Below are 25,383 nucleotides of genomic sequence, written 5' to 3' on the forward strand. Positions count from 1 at the left end.
CGGCAAAAGTAGGAGTGCTTTATTTCAATTTACTTTTGAAAGAATTTTTATAACTGAAAATTCAATCTATACTATCTCCAGAATGAAAAAAAAAATACTTAGTTTCTTTCTTTCTATTTAAGGCTTGACTAGACAGATTATTTTTTTTCTATTTAAAGCTTGACTAGACAAACTAAAATTTAAAAAAAAAAAAAAAAATTTTTAAGTTCGATTTATAGTTGAGATTTGATGGAAAGATAGTAATTTCTTTAAATAATTGGAGAAAAAAAAAACAAATGTTTGAAGGAGAAAAAAAACAATAATTGGAAGAAAAAAAAACAAGTTTAAATAGACAAAGAAAATGATCCATTTTAAAATTGGTGTTCAGGTTTTAGAAGGTATTTTTGATTTAGTTAGTCAACATAAAATCAAGTTGTATAAATTTGGCATGTTTAAAATTATTTCAGTACAAAAAAAAAAAATTCCCAAAAATGTGTGTTCTTCTAAAACAGATTTATTTCACTAAATGTATGAAATGAATATGTTCATCTAAAATAAATTTACATCCATCCAACAAAAGCATCAATCATAACAGTTTAATTGCAATCAAAATTACAAAAGAAAACATCAAATGGTTTATATACAATGCCAGAGTTCTTTTCACATATCTAATTGTTATGACAATGTGACATTTGCAGCTTGCAGATATTTACTCAGGTGAGCAGCAGCTTCAGGTGCAATGCTTGAAGATATCAAGGCCGGATACTGAAACAGTAATTCACATTTAAATATTAAAAATACATATAAGTAATATAAAAAGCGCACAATGAGTCGTTTGGTATCAGTTCATAGTTTAATAAAATAAATTTCTTACGAATTTATTTTTAGATTATATGTTCAGCATTAATTTGATGTCTGTCCTTTATAAGCTCCAAAACCATTCGACTGAGAGTGATGGAATTTGGCATACTGGTAGGTCAAAGCACAGGGATTAGAACATTCTGCTACAAAACGTTTAAGCGAGGTGAGCAAAAAACAAAATGGAGTTTACTGACTGTGTAAGTATTAATCATTATTTTAAACTACAGACTATTTATATTTCCAAATATTTTAAAGATAATATCAGTGATATTTGCTAGCTTATAGTTGTATTTGATCAACAAAAAAATATGTTTTTTGCAAGTATTTTAATATTTAGTTGTTTTTTTTAATTTGCTAAGTCAGATAAATTTCATTAACAAAATTAATATGATAGCATGGAAAGACTATGTCATTAAATTAGTTCATTTTGTTTATAATAATTCTTTGAAAACATGTTTACATAAAAGTAATTTAAAATCAAAGGTAATTGAAATGAAAAAAAATAGGAAAGACAAAGTTAAAGTGGTACGAATTTATTAAGAAGAAACATGAAAAATCACCATATTGATGCCAATGGTGCTCAATTAATTCAAGTAATGGATGTATATTGAAATAAATAAAAAAACTATGTACTGAAAAGCAAAATTTATGGAGTAAGGTACTTATATGTTTAAGAAAACCGTAAAAAAGTTCCACACTATTATTGGGAAAGAAGCTCAATTAATATTGGTAATGTGTATTAATTGAAATTAAAAAAATCATAAACTACGAACTAAAATGAGCTATTATGTCCCTCAAAACGGATATGTACCAGAGAAAATTACTTGATAGGGGCAAATTTTGACATTCATGAGTTGGCTGCAAGCAGTACCATCAAGCAAAGTGATGTTAAATACAGTTAATCTTAATTTTGATACGTTGAACTACAAAATAACCTGTTTTGCTTATTTCAATAACATAAAGCCACCGAAATAGACAACAAATAATAATTATAAAAAGTATTTTAGCTTCATTAATTGTGTCGTTTTTTCGTGATGTTGGGTGTGCTTCAGAGATGATTAAATGATTTTTCTTCTTTTTTTTATTATGTCTATCTTTAATAAATTTCGTATTCAAACAAAACCCTATTAAAGAATGGGTATACAGCCAGGACAAAGTAAAAATAAGTAAAGATAAATAAGAAAATTTTCTTTTATCAAATCAATTAAAAAGCTTTTTATCAAATCAATTAAACCATGCACAAAAACTTTTAGTTTTTAATTCAAATGTGCAACAGATTAAAAACTAAGTCAGAGAGATTTTGTTTTAAGTGATAGTTTTATTCCATAACTTGAACAAAAAAAAAAAAAAAAAAAAAAAAAAAAAAAAACATTTTATTAGAGTGTTCTAAATTTTGTTTAGAATAGAAAATGTGAACTAATAAGTTGATTTAATTTGAATAATAAGTTGAATGATATGCTGATTAAATTTGAATGATTCAACTATTTATTCTGAAAGAAGTTTTATGTTTGTAGTTTGAAAAATAACTCATTAAAACAAAACTACAAAAATCAAGATACCTAATGGAAAACAGGAAAGGAATGAACATTAACCAAAATAAAAAAGTATTAAATCAGTAAAAGCCTGACTAAACAAAATAATTAAATTTGTTAATTATTATTTTACAGAATTAATAAGTAAACAGAAAATAAAACATTGTATAAAATTATGTTGCAAAGAAATGAGTAAAAATGTAAAGGTGTGATCAAAAATTAAAATGCAACAAAAAATCAATTATTCTCATTTAAAATAGTGAAAAGAATAAAAAATGAACAGAATATTTTAAGAGCATGTGAGAAAAACATTAAGAGCCAAAACTGAAACATTTAGAACCTATACATTTAAAATAAATTTTAATAATTTTGGCATGGCACATTTAAATGTTCATTTTACATTTAATTACCCATAGTAATCATAGTAATAACTCAAAAGAATATTTTTAGTTTAGAAAGGGGAATGCTGTTGAAAAGATCCTGGAAATCAAAATTCACAATGGAATTAATTTTATTTCGTTTAATAAATTCTAAAATCAGTTCATTATTAGTGATAATCCAAGAAAAACTTTCTTTAATAATATTGTTAATAATTTTATTTAAGTAATTAGAGAAAATGGTGCCAGTTTTAGTTAGGTAAGTATTAGACCCATATGCGATTGTTCTGAATTTTATAGGAATTTTATGAAATTTTGGACTAATAATAAAGAAAGGAAAGTGTATATTGATAATTTTAATTATTAAAATGTTTATTTCACATTTAAAAATAGTTATTTAAATGTTATCTAAATACAGGGTATCTGCTACATAGATTTTCAAATACATGACTTCCCATGACTAATTCCAAGAATTTTTCATAACTTCACAAAGTTACTATTTTCTCAGACAAAAAAACAATAAATTTAAAAAAGTATTATAATAACATTAACTGAAATGATAAGTATAGCCAAAATTGTTACAATTGTTTACAGATTTTAAATTTAGAAAATAGGGTATAGAAGAAGTTGAAGCAATAAAATAGCTGAAAAAAATACAAATGTAAAAAAAAAATTTCTTCTCTTTTTTTCTGCAGAATTATATTCTAAAGATAATTTTCTTGTTCATGGGAGAGGAAAGAAATACTCCTGATTATTTCTGTTCTCATTTTGGAATTTAAAAAAATTGCCAATGAATGGCTTGCTTCAGCTAGAATTTTAAATTGCAAAAATAAATAAATAAAAATTTTGAAATCAGGGAAGTTTAAAAATTTGTTCTAGAAATGAAGTTTTTTTTTTTTTTTTGAAAGAACATCATAATTTTTAAAGAACAGGATAAAATCATTTAATATTTTATTAAAATATGACTGTGAGTGGAGATTTTGTTACAAATTCAGATATTCGAAACAAGATTAAATTAGATGGGGGGGGGACATTCCTTTTTAAAAATTAGATTTCTCGGAAACCTAAATCCATGACTTTCACTGTTTTTTTTTAAAACAAATAGTTAAAATCATGACATTTCATGACACATTTTGTTCAATATTGAAATATATAATATTTGTCCACATGTGCAGATACCCTGTAAATATTACTTTTATTGCAGCATTCTTAAGTAAAATAAAAATTTTGCTGGATGAAATTAGAGATTTGTAATACCTAATTGTTTTCGAAAACAAAAGAAATTGTAAATTTTACCTTCCCAGGTTGATTCATAGAGAGTTTGTGCAAACATTGAGCTAGATGTATTCTAGCATCAGGCATTGCTCCATTGATGGGGTCCTGCTCAGATTTTCCTGCAAACATGAGCTGACAGTAAGCACTCTGGTAGCCTGGAGTTTCATCCACCTCTATGAAATGCTCATCTTCTGCAATGCTGTCATCTTCAGGTAGTTCAAACAGTCCAATTAACGCCTGAAGCAATGGGGCCCTGGAACATTAAACAATATTCTTATTAAATAGGATGATGATTAATAAAGTTTAAGAAAAAATTCTTCTTTGCTCACTTTTATTTTACTTGTTAACATCAGGGGTCAATTCAAGATTCCGGTTATGGAATTTTGTTAAAAAATATTATATAGAACAAAGAATACATATAGAACAAAGGTGCTACTTTTTTATAAAATACATAATTTGATGAAAAACTAGAATTATGTCAGACAGGGTTGCTACTCTAATCTGGGAGACAAAATTCCCTGTATATATTATACACAACATATTAAGAGGAAATATGCAATTACTGTGCTCTTGTGTGAGCTATATTGGACAAACTAAACTAGTTTCAATTGCATTGAAAACTTAGGGGAAAAAAAGGAGCAGCTGAACACACTTAATGCCATAGTAATGAAATAGTTTAGTATAGCTGAAATATCATCCTTAAATATCCATGAATTGTGCTTTGAGAGGTAACCATTTTTTAAAAGACAAAAATAAGAAACAAAATTCCCTATTTTCTCAGTTTGTAAAGAAAAACTAAAAATTGCCTGCATTTTCCCAGTTATTTTAATTTATATTTAACCCATTTTAGGCCAAATGTGCGCAAACGCACAATTTAAATAAATATTTCTTATTAACACTGTGACGTATATCTTACACTAATTTTATTTTTTTGCTATTGCCAAGGGTTAAGACACCCAGAAATTAATAGTAATTCAATTGCAATAAACACTTTCTGTTGAAAAATTTTTAAACTAAAGTTTTTTTTTTTTTTTTTTTTTTTTTTTTTTTTTTTAAAAAAAAACTTAAAATAGTTATTGACAAATGAAATTTTTTGAAAATTTATAATTATTTCATTTGAGATTTATCATTTTGTTTTGATGATGGTTTAAAGCTGCAAGTTACTATTTTCTTCACAAAAACACAACAATAAATTTAAAAAAGCATTATATTAATATTAATTGAAATGATAGGTATATCCAAAACTGTTATGCTCTGCATCTTCATATTTATAGATTTTAGATTTTAAAAAAAAGGGTAAAGAAGAGTTAAAGCAATAAAATAGCTGAAAAAAATAAAAAAAGCTAATAATAATTTTTTCTTTTTTTTTCTGCAGAATTATATTCTAAAGATACTTTTCTTGTTCATCTGAAAGGAAAGAAATACTCCTGATTTTTCTGTTCTCATTTCGGAATTTAAAAAAAGTTTGCCAATGACAAAAAAATATTTTTTAATTATAAAGGAACTTTATAATTAGGTGCAAAACTTTGATTTGTTTAAAAATGTTCTTTAGATATGGGGAAATACGTAAATTATGTTGTTACATATGCCACTTTTATTTTATTTTATATAACCAATCGTTGAACAGCCAACCCAATTTTTGGGTTTATGACTACTAATGTTTAACAAAGTATCCTTGTAATTTTGAATCTGATCCAGAAGACAAGGGAACTCATAAATCAAGTATTGGAAGAAATTTGTCTTTGTGGACTTTGAGATGGAACTAACCCACAATTGCGTTACATAGCTTACGCTTTTCATTTGAAACACATTTCAGATTTCCCTTTTTGAATTAAGTTTGTCTTTTTTTCATTTATAGTGAGAGATATATACAAGCAAATCATTTAAAATCGCATGTTTGTCAAAATAGTATGTTCTGAACAAGCGAAATAAAAATAAGGAACATCAGTACAGAAAGCAAAAAATTAGGAAAAATGTTTAGAATCAAAAATATCAGGACAACCAAGACACTCTTAAATTAAAAATTAAAAGAAATTTTAAACCTCTACAGTTTAAGTGAATATTTATAGCAATAATAACAAGCATCATAAAACTGCATTTTAATGCTCATTAAATTATTTTTTACTTATAGAATCTAAATATATTGTGAGGATAAGGCATACCAAAATTGACTGTAGCTTCCTCCAGTAATTTCGGGTACTTCGGTCAATATCTTTATCATTCCGACGGAACAAATTTTCCTCTCAATATTTCCAGACACTTTTTGCAAATCAGGAATAATCACCCGTTCAATGACCATGGCAAACATCCTGCAATAAAAGCAGGATACATTATCATCACAACACAAGGGAGGCACATGTTAATTCTGCTCTTGTAAGCAAAATTAAACCAAACTATTTTTTTTTCTAACTTTTCTTGTATTAATGGGAGAAGAGATTCAAATTACATGGATGCCTTCTCTTGGGGTAGGTGCTGGATCAATTGTAATTAAGAGCTTTGACTCCTCAAAATATTACTTCCTTCTCATATTAAATATCATTGTCTTGTCTATCAAGAAGAAAAAGTTATAAATGTGCATAATTTACAGATGGATGAAGTAGAAAATTTATCATCTGCAGATCTTTTTCTTTTCATGCTTCCTCCTTCAGTTTAACTTTTTTCTTTTTTTTTGCTTTCTATGTTTTGTTTCAATTTTTAAATATCATTAGAAGTGATACTTGTAATTTCAAAAACATTTATATAACTTAGTATTTAATGAAATGCTTAAAGACTTTATTTTTAAAGTTTATGCATTTTAAAAAGCATATTTTATGTTACAGAATTATTTCTTAAGAAGAATACTTTTTGATGAAATTATCTCATTCAATTTCGCTTACAATATTCACTGTTTAATAGTAAAATTTAGCGTATAAGTTAATAAAAGTCATTTTTGAATAAAATAATAGATCTAAAAAAACAATTTCACTTTCTATAAAAAATAACTGATAAAACAGTTGTTGCCACAATCAAGATTTAAACTTTCATCACAAAATCTGAAAATCTGTTGCAACTTACTTATGATTTTTTTTTTTTTTTTTTTTTTTTTTTTTTTGTAGGAAATAAATTGTAACAAACTTATCCTATTTTAGTGATTTGTGCTGGTCAGCAACTAAAATTTCTATTGTTCTTCTATATCTTTTATGAGAATATAGCTTTTGCATAATATTTGCTGTTAATCAAAAATTATGCTAAAGCTGTCGCATGTTATTTACTGGTTTTTAACTTTTTTATATACACAGTGGCGTAGATAGACTTAGGGAGCATTTTTAAATCTTGCAGGGAGCACAGCTATCTTAAACTTTTTTTTTAAAAAATTATAATATAAAACAAACACAATGAAGAGATATGCGGGTATTCATAATCATTCATTTTATTATAATCCATATAATTTTAATTATTTTAATATTAATTGATAAGGAATTAATAATTGCTATGTTAAGTCCAAAATTTAAAAATAGTACTAAATTGTATACACGTACCGACTTACCACATTGAAATGAAATTAATCTTAAGAGTTTATCAATTCAAAGTTTAGCTAAGAGTTCTTTTTATTAGTTAAGTGAATTAAAAAATTTCTTATTAAAGAAAAAAATATATAGTTGAGGAGCACAACCTTATAGTTGGGCTGCATTCAGACCTGTTGGTGGCATTTATAATGCTTTTGAAAACATCACTGTTTCAGCCACATTTCTTTTTTATCAGACAACTAGTAATATATTTGCTCTAAATAAAATTCTTTTAAATATTTATAAATCTTTTTTTATTATTTTAATTTTTTGTAATTCTTTTTTTTCTCTTCATTTAACTTTAGTAATACATTTGCATGTAAAACAAAAGTGCATTTTACGATAAATTAATTGAAATGTTCTTTCATTAAAATAAAAAAATAAATATTTTATTGAGCAACGTAAATGCAAATTAAATCCTTTAATTGAAGAAAGTGTATATTACTTAAAATGATTTAAATTAAAACAAACACATTATGACTCAAAATAAGATTTAAGATTCAGTTTAAGATATTTCTACCATAAGGGCATTTATATTTAGCAAATTATAAGAGATTTTATGAATGCTAAATCTTAAAACAGTTTTTTAAGCAACAAAAGCAGAAAAAGAAAGGTTCAAAAACAGTAAGCTGTTTATAGCATTTGCAATGAAAGAAAATCAGTTATCAAGCCACTTTTCTTAAAATTTATCCTGAAACACTACTGTTTTTTTTTTAATTGCACAGCAGTCAATATGATTATAAACTAGCCTCATTAGTCAAATTTTTGCTCAAGTTCATTACTTTTCATTGTTTTTATTGCAAAGATTAAATAAAATGCATAAAGAATGAAAAAAATCATCAAATATTGAGTGAAACAAAATAAAAAGGAAATTTATTAGATACATTCTGTAATTAACGCTAAAAAACTTGGTTTAGACTTTGTTTTAAATGCTCCTTGGATAAAGAGTTAGTCACTTACTTTGGTTGAATACCATCAATAAGTTGAATAAGATTTTGAGGGCCAAGTTTGTAGGAAAACAAGAAGAAAAATACTAATAATCCTAAAAAAGAATATAAATGAATATAATGTGCAAAACAGTCTCATCTGCCGAAAGAAAACTCATACATAATAAACAGATACTTACCTTTAATATATTTTGTAGTCTTAGAGCTCTGAAGTCGATGAAATAAAAGAACAAATATGTGTTTCAAATATTCATTTAGAGTTTGTCTGCAAAGAAAATGGTTAGACCAAAATAAATATAAAAGTATTTGTAAGAAAATAAATTATTGATCCTACTTTATACAATTTGAAAGTTACACTTTATAGGGGTGATTGTGGGCCCAACTCAAAAATCCTGAAAATTTCTTGAGTAAAATCATTCAAAAAATTAATATCTTTATAAATTTAAATCATTGACATTTTCAAAACATAATATTCTAAATGAATTATATGCAGCATAATTTAAATGAATGGTTACGTGTAGGTTTACTTTTATCTCTAATCACATTTATTATTCGACTAGAAAAAATATTTACAAATGAAAGAGATGCCATGTATAAATACTAGCTATAATATTTTTAAATAAAATATAAATGTGATCGATGATTTCTTGAAACTTCTGTACTTTGGATTTCCGGAAACTTTCAAATCGCAATTAGCGAAAAATCCAGAAATCCCGATTTTTGCCGGAGCACAATCACCCGACTTTAAATAGTTTTCTATTTTGTTCTCTCTAAGTAAAAATTTCGTTATAAAATAAAAAAATTTTAAAAAAATAACATTGTTAATGGACAAGTATTTTAGATTCTTGAGCTATTTCTATAATTATTTTTTTATAATCAACTATCAGACATTTGATTGCTGGTAGAAGTTTGAAATTATTTTTCTCTATGAGTAGTTTTTTTTAATTATTTTTTTTATTACTTACTGTTCTTTTTCTTTGCTTTTTTACATAGAAGATAAATAAAAACTTACTTTCTGCCCAAAAGTAACATTTACAAAATTTAAAGAGAGGAAGGAAATATTTTTTACCAGAATGAAATTGATACTACCCTAATATTTTAGATTTTCTTTTGGATTTATACACTTAATTTTTTGACGCATGCTTTCTTACATAAGAAAGAAAGAAAAAAACAATGTATTTAAAAATGTGCACTTAAGTTTTGTTCTATACTTTCAGAAAAGTTAAACAAGTTCTACTAATATAATAAGATGAACTTACGGAGGAACTTTATCAATTATTCTTTGGAGTATATAAAATCCTTCATGGTCATTGGTTTTCGAAGCAATTAGTTTCTGGAAAACTCCAAGGACACCACTCTAGAAGGTATCAAATATAAATTAATCGCATTACATTTAAATTCTTCACAACAAAAAAGTATTTCATACAATGCTAAAAATATTTTGTATATTGAGTGAAAACAATGTGATACTTTGAAATAAAATTATAAATAAAATAAAATTATCATAGCTACCAACATGGATAGGAAAATATCCAGTAGATTGTAAGTACATATAAATTTCATGATAATTTCTGCATAATTTACTAAATATATTACATCTAGAAAAATTTAGGGATTTTTAGAGTTATAAAAATAGAAAATCAGCAATATTTTTCAGTCATGATTGACATCAAACATACTTGAAATGTTATGTATTAGGTTTACTCACAATTTCAAATATTAGTAGGCATTTATTCATAAAAGATAGTTATTTAATTAATTCAGATTTATTTAATTAATTTAAAGAGAGTTCTGAATAAACTGAAGATTTTAGAACAAAAAAAATTTTAAGCTGATTTCTATAAATGAGGTTTGCTTCATTATGTATTAGTAATATTTATTTAAATATCCAAGCAATAATTTGTACAAAAATTGTATTTCAATAAGGATTTTTTTAGGAAAATTACTCAATTTCAGAGAATTTTAATTAAATCATTAGATTAGGAGAAACAGGCAAAATCCAGTAGAGTTGGCAGATATGTAATAACATAAAAATAAAATATAAATGTCACTTCTTTGAATTTACAAAAGATGAATAATAATAAAGTTTAGAAGGTCCTGAAAAACTTAAATACAATCTCCAGAGTTTAGTTAAGAAATCGCTTTTTAGCTACTAATGCAGTTTTAACTGCATCTTAGACTCAAAAGGTGGATTTTGCAATTTTCAGAATGAAAAAAACTAACTGTAGCATCAATTTCGTGTTTTTCACTATTCATACAGACATCGCACACACTATTTAAACAGTTTTTTGGTGACAAGGCCCAAATTGCTGTAGCACATACAAAGTGATTCAAAAAGTTGTGACCAAAATGGAAGAACAAAAGCAGGCACACAAAAAAAAAAGAAAAAAGAATTACATAGGAACATGGAATTGCAAATGTTATCAGAAACCACTAGAAGGAATGACAAATTAATAGGTAACATACAAAAAAAAGTTAACCAAAACGATTCAAAATAATGTTATTTTTACTGTATTTCTACATATGTTGCATATTCTATACCAATATTACAATAGAAGATGATTAAAGTAAGTTTTGACCAGGTCAGAGGAGACTAATGCATGAAATAGGACACCTTCATACACATACCAGATATAACTCTAACACACCCTGGTAAAAAAAAAAAAATTTGAATATCCCCTGTTGTAAATGTGACTTCTTTTGCAGAATGATTTTCAATTTCAATTTTGTCTGACGCAGTCACTCAAAACAATTTTTTCTTATGTTCTCTCCTCCCAAAATCTGCAGATGCTATAATTATCTGCAGTGCTGGAAGGCTTCTGCTACATCCAACACGGATAGGAAAAAATAGAGCAGATTTTATGAAATAATATAAATTTCATGATAACTGTTGCAAAATATACTAAATATTTTACACACAGGGAATTTTAGGGATTTTTTTTATAGTCATCAAAAAAGAAAAACTGCAGTATTTTCCAGTTGAGATTGATTTTCTGGTAAGGATGACATTAAATGATCTTGAAACGTTATGTATTATGTTTACTCAAAATTTTAAATAGTAATAGGCATTTAATTCAGCAAAGATAGTTAACCGAATTTTATAAATGAGGTTCGCTTTATTATGTATTAGTGAAACTTATTTTAATACTCAAGGAAGCTATAATCTGCACAAAAATTCTATTTCAATAGGGATTTTTTTTTAGGAAACTTATTCAATTTCAGCGAATTTTCTAAAATGTACAAAACCGGGGAGAATTTTTAATCAAACAACCAGACTAAGCTTAGAATCTGGCAAAATTCAGTAGTCTACCGGAAAATCGAGTAGAGTTGGCAGCTATGTATAAGGAATATGCGGAAATATAGTAAAAATAAAATAAGTATGATAAGTACAATTTTAAATTTCCCTCTAGTAACACAATACAGCATTTACGATCTCCCATGTTCCTTTGTTTTTTTTCTTCTTTTGGTAAGCCTAATTTTTGCTCTTTCATTTCAGTCAAGATTTCTAGAATCGCCCTGTATATGTATAAAACTAGAGGCATTAATATTTCTTAATTCACACAAAGAAGTTATTGAACAAGCGGTGGAAAGATATGAATCAGGATCTCTGCCGTTCCCACCAGAGTTTTTAAAGCAAGGTTTTTACCGCCATGTCGAAAACCCAGAATCTTTGGCAATTTTATCTTATTTAATTAATTAAAATTTAAATATCTTAATTTGTATATCTTAAAATATAAATTTTTTTTTTAAAAAAGTCATAGGATATTTAACAAAAATGACTTGAGATTTTTGATAAAAAATTATGCATTTTACCAAAATGTTATCAGAATTTCACATATAAGTAAAATAAATATTAAAATTATAAAAATTGTTTACATTTATAGGTTTTATTTCCTTATATTAATTATTAATTCCTTATACTATTATAACTTTTTTATGTTTTTATTATTTAATATTTTGTGAAGAGAAAAGCATTACTGCGTTTTTGTATGAGCTACTAGTTTTAATTGCTGGAAAAACTTAAGAGTAAAAAAGGAACAGCTGAACATACTTAAATAATGCTGTAGTAAAAGAAATAGTTTAGTATAGCTAAGATATCTTCCTTAAATATCCTATAGATTGCCCTTTGAGTGGTCAAAATTTTTTAAAAGACGAAAATAAAAAAACAAAATTCCCGGTTCTTAAGAAAAAATTCAATATTTCCTGCATTTTCCCTGTTAATTTTGGTGATTTTTAAATTTCTTGAATTTCCCAGGTTTTCCCTTTTCTCTCCATGGAGAGGTAGCCCTGAAGTAATAACTACTGAGCAAATTGAAATTGGTCGCGAATTCTACTCGGGTACCGTCACATTGAAAAATAAACCACCAATATAAGTTAGTTAGTATTTCATGAAAATAACATAAACTAAAATTTATAATTGAGTTCAAGATTTACTTAATTAATTTTCAGGTAGGGATTCAATCTCAAAATGAAAACACTGATAATATGCGCCACTTAATATTTTTTTACAACAGTAATTTTAGTAGATGATCCCCCAATTCATCATTAAAAAATTCTATATGATTACTGTATTGTTGATTGAAATCTATCATTTTTAAAATCACAAGAATAGAGGAGAATCAATGATTGAGAAACAACAAAAACCCACCCAACAAGATTTTTTTCCATATATTAAATAAGTATGTGACCCCTAAATTCATCATCATACAATTTGGTAGAGTAAAATTGTGTATTAAGTTTATTTTTCAAAGACTGATTGAATTTCCAAACAAGTTTAAACAATAAATGCTGTAGGCAGGGTTGGCAGGTTTTTGACATGTGACAGTTTTTGACAGTTTAAACCATGGTTTAAACCGTCACGTCAAAAACCCCACTGTCAAAAATGTCGAAAATGTCAAAAACCTATATTCATATGTGAAATTTAATTAATACATAAAATTTATATATTTTTTAAAGGATAGTGTTTCTAAATATGTTCTAGAAAAAATAAATTTAAAATTTTGAAGAAACACTTATATTTTGAATAGTAACCAAAATCTTGTACTTTTGAAAACTCACATCTTTTGTAATATTATGTATTCATTTTCATGTGTTATTGAAAATCTGCAGTGATATTATTAAGAAATTTATTTATAACCAAATTTAGTGTATAGTATAGATTATACTAAAAATTAGACATTTTTAAAGATAAACATTAGCAGTTTTGTACATTAGACATCTTCTTTTAAAGAAAAATCTTTTTAATATTCTTTTAAATCTTCTTAATAATCTTTTTAACATAAGACAATACAAATTTAAGTGCTTTCTGTTAAATACACAGAGTAGTTAGTGTCGATTTACAGTATATTCAGCCTATTCATTTACTATGCTGAAAATTTAGTTTATCCAAATACTTGTGAATTTCATTTTGCTGAATACGATATAGTTTTGTTGAATATCTAAATATTCAGCTGTTGAATAATTACTTCTTGCTTTCAAGATATGCATTATTTGTATTCTTAATACAAGTGGAGAAAAAAAAATTAAGAGATAAAAATTGTTTTAAAATGATAAGTGTAATAATTATAAATAAATATAATAAACAATATGAATTATATTTATCATTATTCATAAATATAACTACTTTTAAATTCAAATTAACATACTGGATAATAAAGATATTCGGTATAACATTAAAAAAAATTTTTTTTATACACTTGTATCTTATATCAAGTTTGTATTTATACAACATAACTTGTAAGTTCCTTATAAATATTAGTCATATGTTCCTTATATGTCAAAAATGCATAGTAATAAACTTTTAATTTTCTTAAGTATCAAAAAGAAGAAAATTTTTTTTTTAAATATAAATATTTAAGCAATTTTTGTGCAAAATTTTTCTGCACATGCATTTGAATATAAATTTCTGAGATTTTAAATCTGTTATTTTACCTTAATTTTAATTAAAAAATATTTTAAAACCTGCTGATTACCTATAGTATAATTAAATTTCAATATAATGCATGGCAACTGTTGGTAGTTTTGAAGTTTATATATTTTCTTGGCAAACTTCAGTTTTTGACATTTTTGACGGGTTTTTGACGGTTTAAACCAGTATTATACCCTTGTCATGTCAAAAACCACTTTTTGACGTCAAAAACCCAACCCTGGCTGTAGGTATGGCAATCTGCCTGAACCAAATCCTATGGCAATATGCCTGAACCAAATCCTGTAAGTTCCCTAGAATCCTAAATTTGAACTATCGAATTTTGTGATTTCTACTAGCATTATTCAATGAAATAAAAAGATGTGGAATTGAAATTCCAAATTTCTTGATTCTCCAAATCTATTTTTCAAAATGCCAGCTTTGTATTATTAGGAAATTGGATGTATTGAACACAGATAAAAATCAGGACAGATAAGTACAAATTATTTTTTATAAGGAAAACTATGAACCTGGCAATGATCAGGAATTACCCCATAAAAAAGCAACACCTAAAAGGGAGCAACATTCAATATGCTTCACTGCAATTAATTTTATGTTAATAGTAGATGAGAATCAAGCTTGCACAATATAATAATTATAAATAAAATAAAATTCAAATAATAACAAGTGGAGAAAGAAGTTTTAAAAAAGCCTTAAGTTTATAAATAAACTAAAATTGAGTGAACATCGTTAAGAGGACACCATACCGCGGAAGAAAATTTTCCTAACGAATTCTCTTCCTCCTTCATTACTAATTTAAAGTGTAGAAAAAGTAAGTTCAGAGAAATTTAGAATAAGCCATAAAGCTTCAAACACTGAAAAGAAAATTTTAAAATATACAAATGAAAATAAATTATGAGATGATAACTTAGGATGATGCAACGTAGAAGTTCTCTTTTAACAATTCGTTTGAGTTTTAATATTTTATAGAATTTTTTTCAGGGATTGAAATTTCATGACTTACTCTAGGTGTGCCTGAACTTACTTTTTCTTTCTTTTAAATTAGTAATGAAGGAGAAAGAGAATTTGAGACGAACATTTTCCTCCGAGGTATGTCAATCTCCAAACTTAATTTCTTCAAATAAAAATGTGGTTTTTAAAATGAAAAAAATATACTTACTAGTTTTTGAGCATCAATAATCTGTTGAGCACCTTTGTCAATATAAGCCTGTAATAATCTACTTAGTGCAGGAATATTACCCATTCTTTCCCACAAAACAGGGGAGAGTAAGCACGGGAATAAAGTCATGTAGTGGTCGGGAACAGGAGATTCTCGAAATTCCAAGAATAGCGATATTAGTTGAAACACATAGGGCACAAATTCTGAAAAGAATAGCAGACAGATTAAATTTGGCAACAGATACAAAGAAGTACTATAATCTTATAGTTAAGATGCAGATAACCCAAAATACTTATTTTTCAATTCCTACTATTAGTTCACACTCTCACAAAATCTTGTTCAAATGTTCAATCGTTCATAAAAAATACTTTTTATTCATCCACTCAAGTTCAAATGCATTTTTTTTAAAAACTTCTAGTGGATGGCACTTCATGTTCATTTCAAATATTAATTCATTCATTAAATAGGGGTGAGGTAAAAATTAAATGGAACTTTCTGATGGGTTAAATTTTACTATAAGTGATTCAGTTTTCCAATCAGTAATAATTTCTAACTTCTATTCAGAGTATCTGTTACATTTTAGATTTTCAAATTCATGACTTTTCAGGACTTAACGAAGTTGGTATTTTCACCAACAAAAACGCAACAATAAATTAAAAAAAGCATTATAATAACATTATTCGAAATAGGCATAACCAAAACTATTATACTCTTCATCTTCATATTTATGGATATCAAACTTAAAAAACAGAGTAGGGGAAACAAGGGAGGTTTGACCATAGGGGAGGTTTGACCCACCCCACCTTTTTCATATTTAAACATGTATTTGACTGATGAGCACTAGATGGCAACACAACATCAAGTAGAATAACCTGTTATTTCTGTCTGTTAGCCATTTGCAACTAGAATCTAGGAGTAATCACCAGTGATATTTTTTTCAGCCCAAAAAGTTTTTTCTTGTTGTTGCAAGTTCATCTCTCCCGTGCCATTTGTCAGTAACATATATAGAAAAAAGTTTAATTGTTTGTATACTTAAATTAACATGCTAAAAGACAGTGTAGTTACTTTTTACTTTAACTTGTGATTGTAATGTGTTTTTTAACTCTTTTTCCAAAATGGTTGTTAAGGGAGGTTTGACCCACATCAATTCTGGGAGGTTTGGCCCAGGTCAAACCTCCCTATTTAGTTTCATGTGATAGTGTTTTATTTTTTAAATGTGCAATATTTAATTAGTTTTAAATATAAATGTTGCTTTCAATTCAGATTAAAGATTTCTTTAACTTACAATCAAAGTCACTTAAAGCAATGAAAATAATATTCATTTGGAACACTGTGTTTCTGCTAAAACTAAACACAACTAAAATTTGCTTTCATGTTTTGTTGGCAAACTAACAAATTTTAACCCATTTTTCAAATTCATCACTTACTGTTGATTTCAATATAACTTAAGTATTTAATATTTTATGATATGAAAATTAACAAATTAAGTTAGAAATAATGATTTCCCCCCAAAATTAGTTTATAAAATTAATATTGTCTAATCCATTATTACTTTTAATCAATCCTTGAATTATATCAAATGTTTTACTTTTACACACTACACATAAATATTTTATTACACATTGTGAGTGAGATTAATTTATGGAATTATAGAATAAGAAAGAGTCTACTATGGTATATTAATAGAATTAACAAAGTTGGAGATACTCTATTTCTAACTATAATACTTTTTTTATGGTTGTTAAAATATGAGTTAACTTTTTAAGATGTGTTTTTTGTGGAAGTCAAATAATAAAAGATGCAAGGTATCGCCAACCAAAATGAAATCAGCTGTTTTGTTAGTAACTGAAAAGAGTAAAAGTATAAGAGCTGTAGCTACTGAGTATGGAATCGACCAAAAAACTTTAGGCAGATATGTAGATAAATATAAAAAATCAGAAGATGGCAAAATAGAATTTAAGGCAAACCATGTTTCTTGCCAGGTGTTTTCCAATGAAGAAGAGCATGTGCTTAAAGCCTATTTACTGCATGCTTCAAAGTTAAATTATGGTTTAACTTCAAAAGCAACGCGAAACTTAGCTTACCAACATGCTGTTGCTAATAATAAAGTAATTCCTGAAAATTGGACTTTAAGCAAAACTGAAAGTTATAATTGGTTGAAGTTTTTTTTTCACAGGCATGCAAATTTATCATTACGTCAGCCTGAATCAACAAGTTTGTCCAGAGCCACTGCTTTCAATAAAACAACCGTCAGAGAGTTTTTCAATAATTTGCTCTGCATCTTAGAAAAAAAGAAATTTGGCTCAGAAGCAATTTTCAATGTTGATGTGACTGGAATCACGACAGTACACAAACCACGAAAAATTATTGCAATGAAAGGGGAGAAGCAAGTGTCTCAAGTCACCTCTGCAGAACGTGGAACTTTAGTCACAATGTGCTGTGGTATCTCTTCAATTGGAACATCGATTCCACCATTTTTAGTATTTCCACGAGTTCATGTAAAAGAAATAATGACAAGGGGTGGGCCTCTAGGAATGCAAGCTGCAGCTCATCCGAGTGGATGGATGACAGCAGAGAACTTTCAATTATACCTTCATCATTTCATAAAATTTAGTAAATGCAGCAAAGATAACGAGGTATTGATTATACTTGACAATCATGAATCACATGTATATGTTGAGGGTTTGCAACTGTGTAAAGATCAAACCATCAACTAGCATAAACAATCTGCCACCAGCATCTCCATATCCCTCAACATCTGCGAGTTTTACCAATTTACCTGATTCATCAGAATCTACTCCAATTCTAGTAACACCGGAGCAGCTACGTTGGTTTCCCAAAACAGGACCTAGAAAAGGCAGGGGTGGAAGAAAACGTATCAAGTCAAGAATTTTAACAGACACCCCGGTCAAAACTGAAATTGAAGAGCGGCACAATAAAAAAAATATTAAGTTAACTACACGAAATATTAAGATAAGTGCCAAGAAACAAGAAGAAAAAAATGAAAGATTGCTCTGTCTTCAGATAGTGAAAATGAATCCCAAAATTTTCACGTCTCAAGTAATGAAGATGGAGATGATTTCAGACTCCACAACTAGTATTGAAGTTGGAGATTTTGTTCTAGCAAAATTCACTACCAAATCCAGTTTTGTGCATTATATTGGTCGTGTCACAAAAGAAAATGGAGATGATCTCACATTAAATTTTCCTAGAAGATCTGATCCATGCAGCTTTAGATTTATTTATCCCCAGATAGAAGATGTTGATACAGTGTCCCAAGGATATATTATTAAGCTCCCTTATCCAAATATCAGTGGAGGCACCGAAAGAGTTGCATTAAAAATAAAATTTGACTGTGATATTTCTAAGTATCAGAATCTATACTGATTGAAATTCAATTCATTGAACATTTTGGTCCTGATTATTTGTTATTTTAATTAAAAAGTTATTGTATTCTTTTAGTTATTATTGTCTATAACTTGTAATAACTTTTTTAAAGACATTTAATTATTGCATCATTACTTTAAATACCCTTTATTTATGTGGGTTAAACCTCCCTTAGGTATGGTCAAACCTCCCTCAAGTGGGGAGGTTTGATCCAGTTTGGATACTCTTGAAAAATCAAAAATTAAAAAAAATGTAAATAATTTAAGAGAAAAAAAATGATGGGAAAAGATGGAAAACATTATAAGCTAACAAATAAAATCAACTTTGCAATTTTATTGTGTACCAAAAAAATAATAAAAATACCTTTGTAAAAAGTGGGTCAAACCTCCCATGTTTCCCCTAAAGAAAGAGCTGAAACAATAAAATAGCTGAAAAAAATACAAAAGAATAAAAAAAAAATAATTTCTGCAGAATTATATTCTAAAGATACTTTTCTTGTTCATCGGAAAGGAAGGAAATACTCCTGATTTTTCTGTTCATTTCGGAATAAAAAAAATTCGACAATAACTGGTTTGCTTCAACTAGAATTTAAAATTGATAAAATTAAAAAAAAAAAAATAATAAAAAAATTCTTAAATCACAGAAGAGAGTTTAAAGGATAATTCGCTCTAGAAATGATATTTTTTCTTTCATTTTTTGAAAGAACACCATAATTTTTAAAAACATGATAAAATCATTTTATATTCAAATAAAATATGACTGAGTGGTGATTTTGTTAGAAAGTCAGATATTTGGAACAGGATGAAATTGGGGGGAAGGAGATTCCATTTTAAAAATTAGATTTTTCGGAGACCTAAATCCATGTCTTTCCATGATTTCTTTTAAAAACTAGTAAAAATCATGACATTTCATGACAAATTTTGTTCAATACTTAAATTCATGACTTTCCATGATTTTTCATGACTTTCTAGGTGCACGGATACCCTGTCTATTTGAACAAAAAAATAGTTTAATTATTTTATATTTGCTGCTCAATAACGGACCTTAGGTGGTAGCATTATTAAAATATCTGAAGAAATGAGTATGCAGCTCATTACAGCAAATCAGCATTTCTTTTCGGCTGAAATCAATGGTTCATAGAAAATAATATTTTATTCCACTTACTTTTAAATTAAAATAATGTTTCATTACAGCCTAATTACTTAATTAAAATAAGTTGGATAGAAATAGCAGACATTTAGATGGATGATTTTATAATTCATTATTGCATTAAAACAAATCTGTATTTTCATAAATCTAGTCCAATGAAAAATATCAGTCCATCATCGTTACAATCTAAGTGCTAATGTTCAAGAAATCAAATAATGTAATTTAATGTTGCTTTTTTTATTTATTACTAGAGTTGAAGGATTTTCTTTTTAAGTAAATATTTACTAATGCAGTTTATGTCATCTTTTTTATTTTTTACTATGCATTAAATATTTAAATACACATTAACGCTTCTATTAATTATTCCTTACGTAAATAAGAATTTCGCTACAGTTAGAAATTATTTTTATTTTTAAATTTATAAATTTTAATTCCTTTTTCTGTAATATAGTATTAACAAAGTATGGTTATTGTTCATTTCTCTCCTTATTTTTGCAAACTATTTGTCAGTGCTTGCAATGAAGAATTCTAAAATAGTAAAATTAATACATTATACATTTTAATTAAAAAAATTTAATTAAAATAGTTGAAAAAAATCTCAGGTTAAGTATTTGGTATAGCCGAAAACGTATCAACACTTTCAAGAATCTAGTCCATTGAAATATATCTGACCATCATCATCACCGTAATCTATATATACTTAAAATTTCACTTAATTTCTCATTTATCCACATCTAAATAATTCATTTATCTACAAAATTTCAGCGAATATCATTAAACTACATCATTAAACTGTTTCACTTAAGCTAAAGCTTTTTTTATTAAAAATAACTAAATAAACAGCCTTATTAGGAAAGTAATAAACTGTTTTCTGGGAGTTTTGAGGGATTATGTTAAGCTATGGAGAATTATAATGGATAGCAAATCTTTCTTTATTTAATAAATCATCCAACATTTTTGCTTCTTATTTATCATTTAAAACATATTTAATAAAGCTTTGTTTCCAAGTTTTAATGAACAATTTTTAAAAGGTTTTACTTAAGTACTTTTTAAACCCTGTCAATCTTCTTCAAGGATTTGGATATAACTCTAAGAATCGAGGGAAGATGAATCAGAAACTACCTTAACCAAACTTATTTTCTATTTTCGTTAAAAAAGAAAAAAAAATTTGCTTATGTTATTTTATGTAAATTATTCCTCCCGTTTAAAACAATATCTGCGCATACATATAAGGAGTGATTACCCTAAATATCTAGTTGCAAAATACTTTCCCCACACCCTTAACAAAATTTTCTTTCTTTTTTTAAAAAAATTTAAAAAACAATGTGCTTTCATCATTTTATGTAAATTATTCCTCTCGTTTGAAACAATATTAGTGCATATGAATAAAAAGTGATTACCCTGAATGTCTTGCTGCAAAATACTTTCGAAGACAGGGAAGAGGGCTTGTTCAAACTGGAGGACAGCCTGGCGATTATTTCTGCAAACTATGCGCACTGTCAGACTCAATGTCTCAAATAAATAGTGATTGAAATGAGGTTTACTAGGATTCTAAGAAAAAAGCAAGAAAAAACATTATTTAATATTAGTAAAAAAAAAATTGTACTGTATACAAATTTGTACATGATTTCAAAAAATGTAATTTTTAATAAAAAAATTCAAAATTGGTGCGTAATCGGCCAAATAGTTTCAGAGTAATAAAATTCCTTAAAAGTTGTAGATTAAAAATACTATTCGACCGATTTCATTAAAATTTAGTCACTTGTAATATAAAAATTAGATTCTTTAAAATGCTGTAAAAGATTGTATACAATTCAAAAATTTTTGCACAGAATTTTTCTTTTGGATAAGCAAATTTTATCACTGCGTGCAATTATTTTTGATTCACTTAAAAAGTTCTGGAGATATGGAAAAAATACTCAAAAAGTAAAATATTAACATCAAGAGGTTCAAACTTTGGAATGCTCTCTGGACCAAACTATTGATTTTATAACTTAAAATATTGTTTGCACTAATTGATTGGCATATATGAAGTCATCTTGTAAACAGGGTTCATGATTTTTTTGATTTAAATTGCATTTTTTTTATTTAAATCAGATTTTTTTTTTTTATACTAACACATTGTAAGAACTTTAATTTATGATTAAAAATACTTTATAAATGTTTAATCAAAATTAAATTAATATTAAAACAATATTATAAGAATATTTTAGAAGCTCTAACTGACTAATATAATTTTTCATTACAATACATAGCTTTGAATATATAGCAACCATTTTGAAACAAGTGCATAATTGAAATTTGAAGACTAGATGAAATAGAGAATTTAATGAAAGTGGTCTGCCTAGGTTTTTCTGGGAGGTATTTATTTTGTGAAAACTTAGACATAATTTGTGAAAATTAAAAATATTATTAAAAAATCAACACAAAAATATGGATTTTATTAGTTTCTTACAAAACACAAAAATAAAATTTAAAAAGAAAAGTATTTTGTGAAATTATTGTTTTTCCTTTGTTCATTTCCAAAGTTGAATTTGTGAAGGTACCTTAAGCAGTAGCAAATTCGACTTAGACAGACTCTTTAACTATTAAATTAAAGTTTCTATTAGCAAACCATAATTTTAATTTAAAATTGTGTTTTTTCTTTCTCTTGATTTTTAATATGACAAAATAAATGTAACATATTGTGTTTATAAATGAAGTCATTCATACAAAAAATATTTAATCTATATATTTTTATATTAAAATATTCATTTTTAATTCTATATAAAAATAGATCAGCTAAAAAAAATTTTTAAAAACATCTATGCACTCATTGGAATTTTTTTAGCAAAAATTTCTTAATAGAAAATCTGATAATGTCAAAGATACTATAAACATATTATGAGAAAAAAAATACCAGTTACCAGTTTATAACTCTACTGCCTCAAAGACTTTGAAAGAGAAGAATGACATTATATCAGGAAAAAATATCTGAATTCATTAGCCTTTTTTTTCTATTTTTGGCATATTAGGGTAATTTCTTTTTAACATAACCTCAAGTTTTAGAAATATACATTTTCCACCAATGAAATATAATGTAGATTTTAATTCCATGCTGTTTCAATCAAAAGTTAGAATTGAGATTATTTGCATTTTTTTTCTTTCGAAATTCATGTCTATTAATTACTTTCTACAGCTACTATTACTTTTTACTTTCTACAGCTATAAGACAGCATTAAATGTGTACTTTAATCTGTATTTTCAATCTCAAGAATCAAAAGATTTTTAAAAATGTAATTTCAAATGTGTTGGAATTTAACACACACCAAGAAAGAAAGTAATAACTAAAATTAATTAACACAGCAATTTATTTAAAATAAATTTTAAAACTAAGAAAAGAAAATAATAAAAGTATCAATAATTGAAAACTCTGTTTTTTAACTTTTAAAATCAACATATATATAAATTTCAAAATTGATATAAATCAGTTGATTTAAATCAATGACTTTTAAAAAAAAATTATTTGATTTAAATCAAGATTTAAATTGTGATTTAAATCAACGAACTCTGCTTGTAAACCATTAAATCTGAATCAGAATACATTAAAATCTGAATCATTAGATCTAATCAAAGTATTAAATTGATTTAAGCAAATATTAAGAAAAATAACTTTAAAACAATAAGTCAAATTGGAAAAGCGCTAAAACCAATTTTACCTTATGTAAACAATTTAAATAAAAAATTAGAAACCAAAAGCAAGCAAAAATGAAAATTCTACAGAAATGTATGTTAGAAAAAACAGCACTTCATCAGGAGAAACACGGTCTGCTGACACACTGGAGCCTTTCTGCAGTCAGAGGTTAAACCAAAAACTGACTGTGCTCCGAGGTTCTAAAGTGGAAAAACTAAATAAGAAAATGCAATACCTCAAAAAATCAAATATTGAAATAAAGGTGAAACTTCAATGATACACAAAAAATAGAAGTCAAAAATACACTAAGAAAATACTTTCTCAAAGAAGAGAGAATATTTTCGCTCTAACAACGAATATTTTCTCAGTTGCTTTTGACTTTTTTTTGTTTATTGTTGAATTTTCCTTATATTTCAATACAGTGGAGCATCGTTTATACGACGATCACTTATACGACGTTTACATTCATACGACGTTTTAGTGTGGTCCCAAATCATTCCTATTCATTTTAATGCAAAAATATATCGTTTATACGACGCACAGAATCGGTTATACGTCGATTTTTAGATTTTGTTCTTTATTTAATTTTTTATTTTTTCTTGTGTATTTTAAAAAAGGGCAGACTTTGCCAACATGAATGATGCAGAAAAAGGTGTCAACAAGAATGCTTGGATGACGACCGTAATTTTTACTAGATGACTGAAAAAACTAGACAATGTTATGAAGAGGAAAAAACGAAAAATTGCTCTATTCATCGACCAATGTCCAGCGCGCCCATCGATACTAATTATTTTGGAAAATGTAAAAGCTCTCTTTTTTTCCTGCAAACTGCACAAGTGCGCTTCAGCCATTAGATTTGGCCAAGATTAGAAATTTAAAATTGCATCATAGAAAGCAGTAACTTCAACTCGCTATTCAAAGCATTGTAGAGAATAATAGCAAGAAAATATAATTAAAGGTAACCTACATTCAAATGGCTCACTGCAATTTTTCTCCTTTGGTTATTTGTTTGTTTTGCTTTGTCGAATTTAGAAATTTATGTAAATTAACACGTTAAACATTAAAATTAATTGAAAACAGAGTTAGTTTCAGTTTTAGAAGTAAAAATCGATTATACGATGTTATCGTTTATACGACGTTTTTCGGTGGTCCGTTCGGCGTCGTATAAACAATGCTCCACTGTATTTGAATTTTTGATTGCATTTTCTTAGATAGTCTTTCCATTATGAGGCACAGTCAGTCTTTGGTTTAACCACTTACTACAGAAAGGCTCCAGTGTGTTAGCAGACTGTTTTTGTTAACATACATATCTTTTTGAATTTTGCGCTTGAAGTTTCTAACCTTTTATTTAAATCATCTAAAGTTATTCAGGGTGTCATGTTTTTTTTCCCACATTGCATTACAACATAACTAAGCAAATGAAGAAAAAAAATGGCATTAAATCCAAGATTGATTAAACAGTTATGAATCTTTGGCAATCACTTAGATTCTATTAAGGCAAATTTTTTATAAACTATTTGAATTTCTTAAAATTTAGTTAACTTAAAGCAACTATTGAAACTTCTATACAAGG

The 25,383-nt window shown here is 26.7% G+C and overlaps 1 protein-coding gene across 1 annotated transcript in view; it reads right to left on the minus strand.

Annotated features, from left to right (window-relative positions):
* Positions 1-561: 561 nt before the first annotated feature.
* Positions 562-25,383, minus strand: part of Cse1 (chromosome segregation 1) — a 90,775-nt gene continuing 65,953 nt past the window's right edge. Inside the window, exons 19-26 of the mRNA XM_087149809.1 lie at positions 21,538-21,688; positions 15,602-15,804; positions 9,776-9,873; positions 8,696-8,781; positions 8,530-8,611; positions 6,187-6,333; positions 4,046-4,277; positions 562-744 (exon numbers count right to left, since the gene is read on the minus strand). Coding sequence (XP_087005935.1) covers positions 655-744; positions 4,046-4,277; positions 6,187-6,333; positions 8,530-8,611; positions 8,696-8,781; positions 9,776-9,873; positions 15,602-15,804; positions 21,538-21,688 — 1,089 coding nt within the window. The 3' untranslated portion in view covers positions 562-654. The remainder of the gene's footprint in view (positions 745-4,045; positions 4,278-6,186; positions 6,334-8,529; positions 8,612-8,695; positions 8,782-9,775; positions 9,874-15,601; positions 15,805-21,537; positions 21,689-25,383) is intronic.

This window comes from Parasteatoda tepidariorum, chromosome 1 (assembly GCF_982258835.1).
Source record: "Parasteatoda tepidariorum strain Cologne lab strain chromosome 1, Ptep-v5.0, whole genome shotgun sequence".
NCBI classification, from domain to species: Eukaryota; Metazoa; Arthropoda; class Arachnida; order Araneae; family Theridiidae; genus Parasteatoda; species Parasteatoda tepidariorum.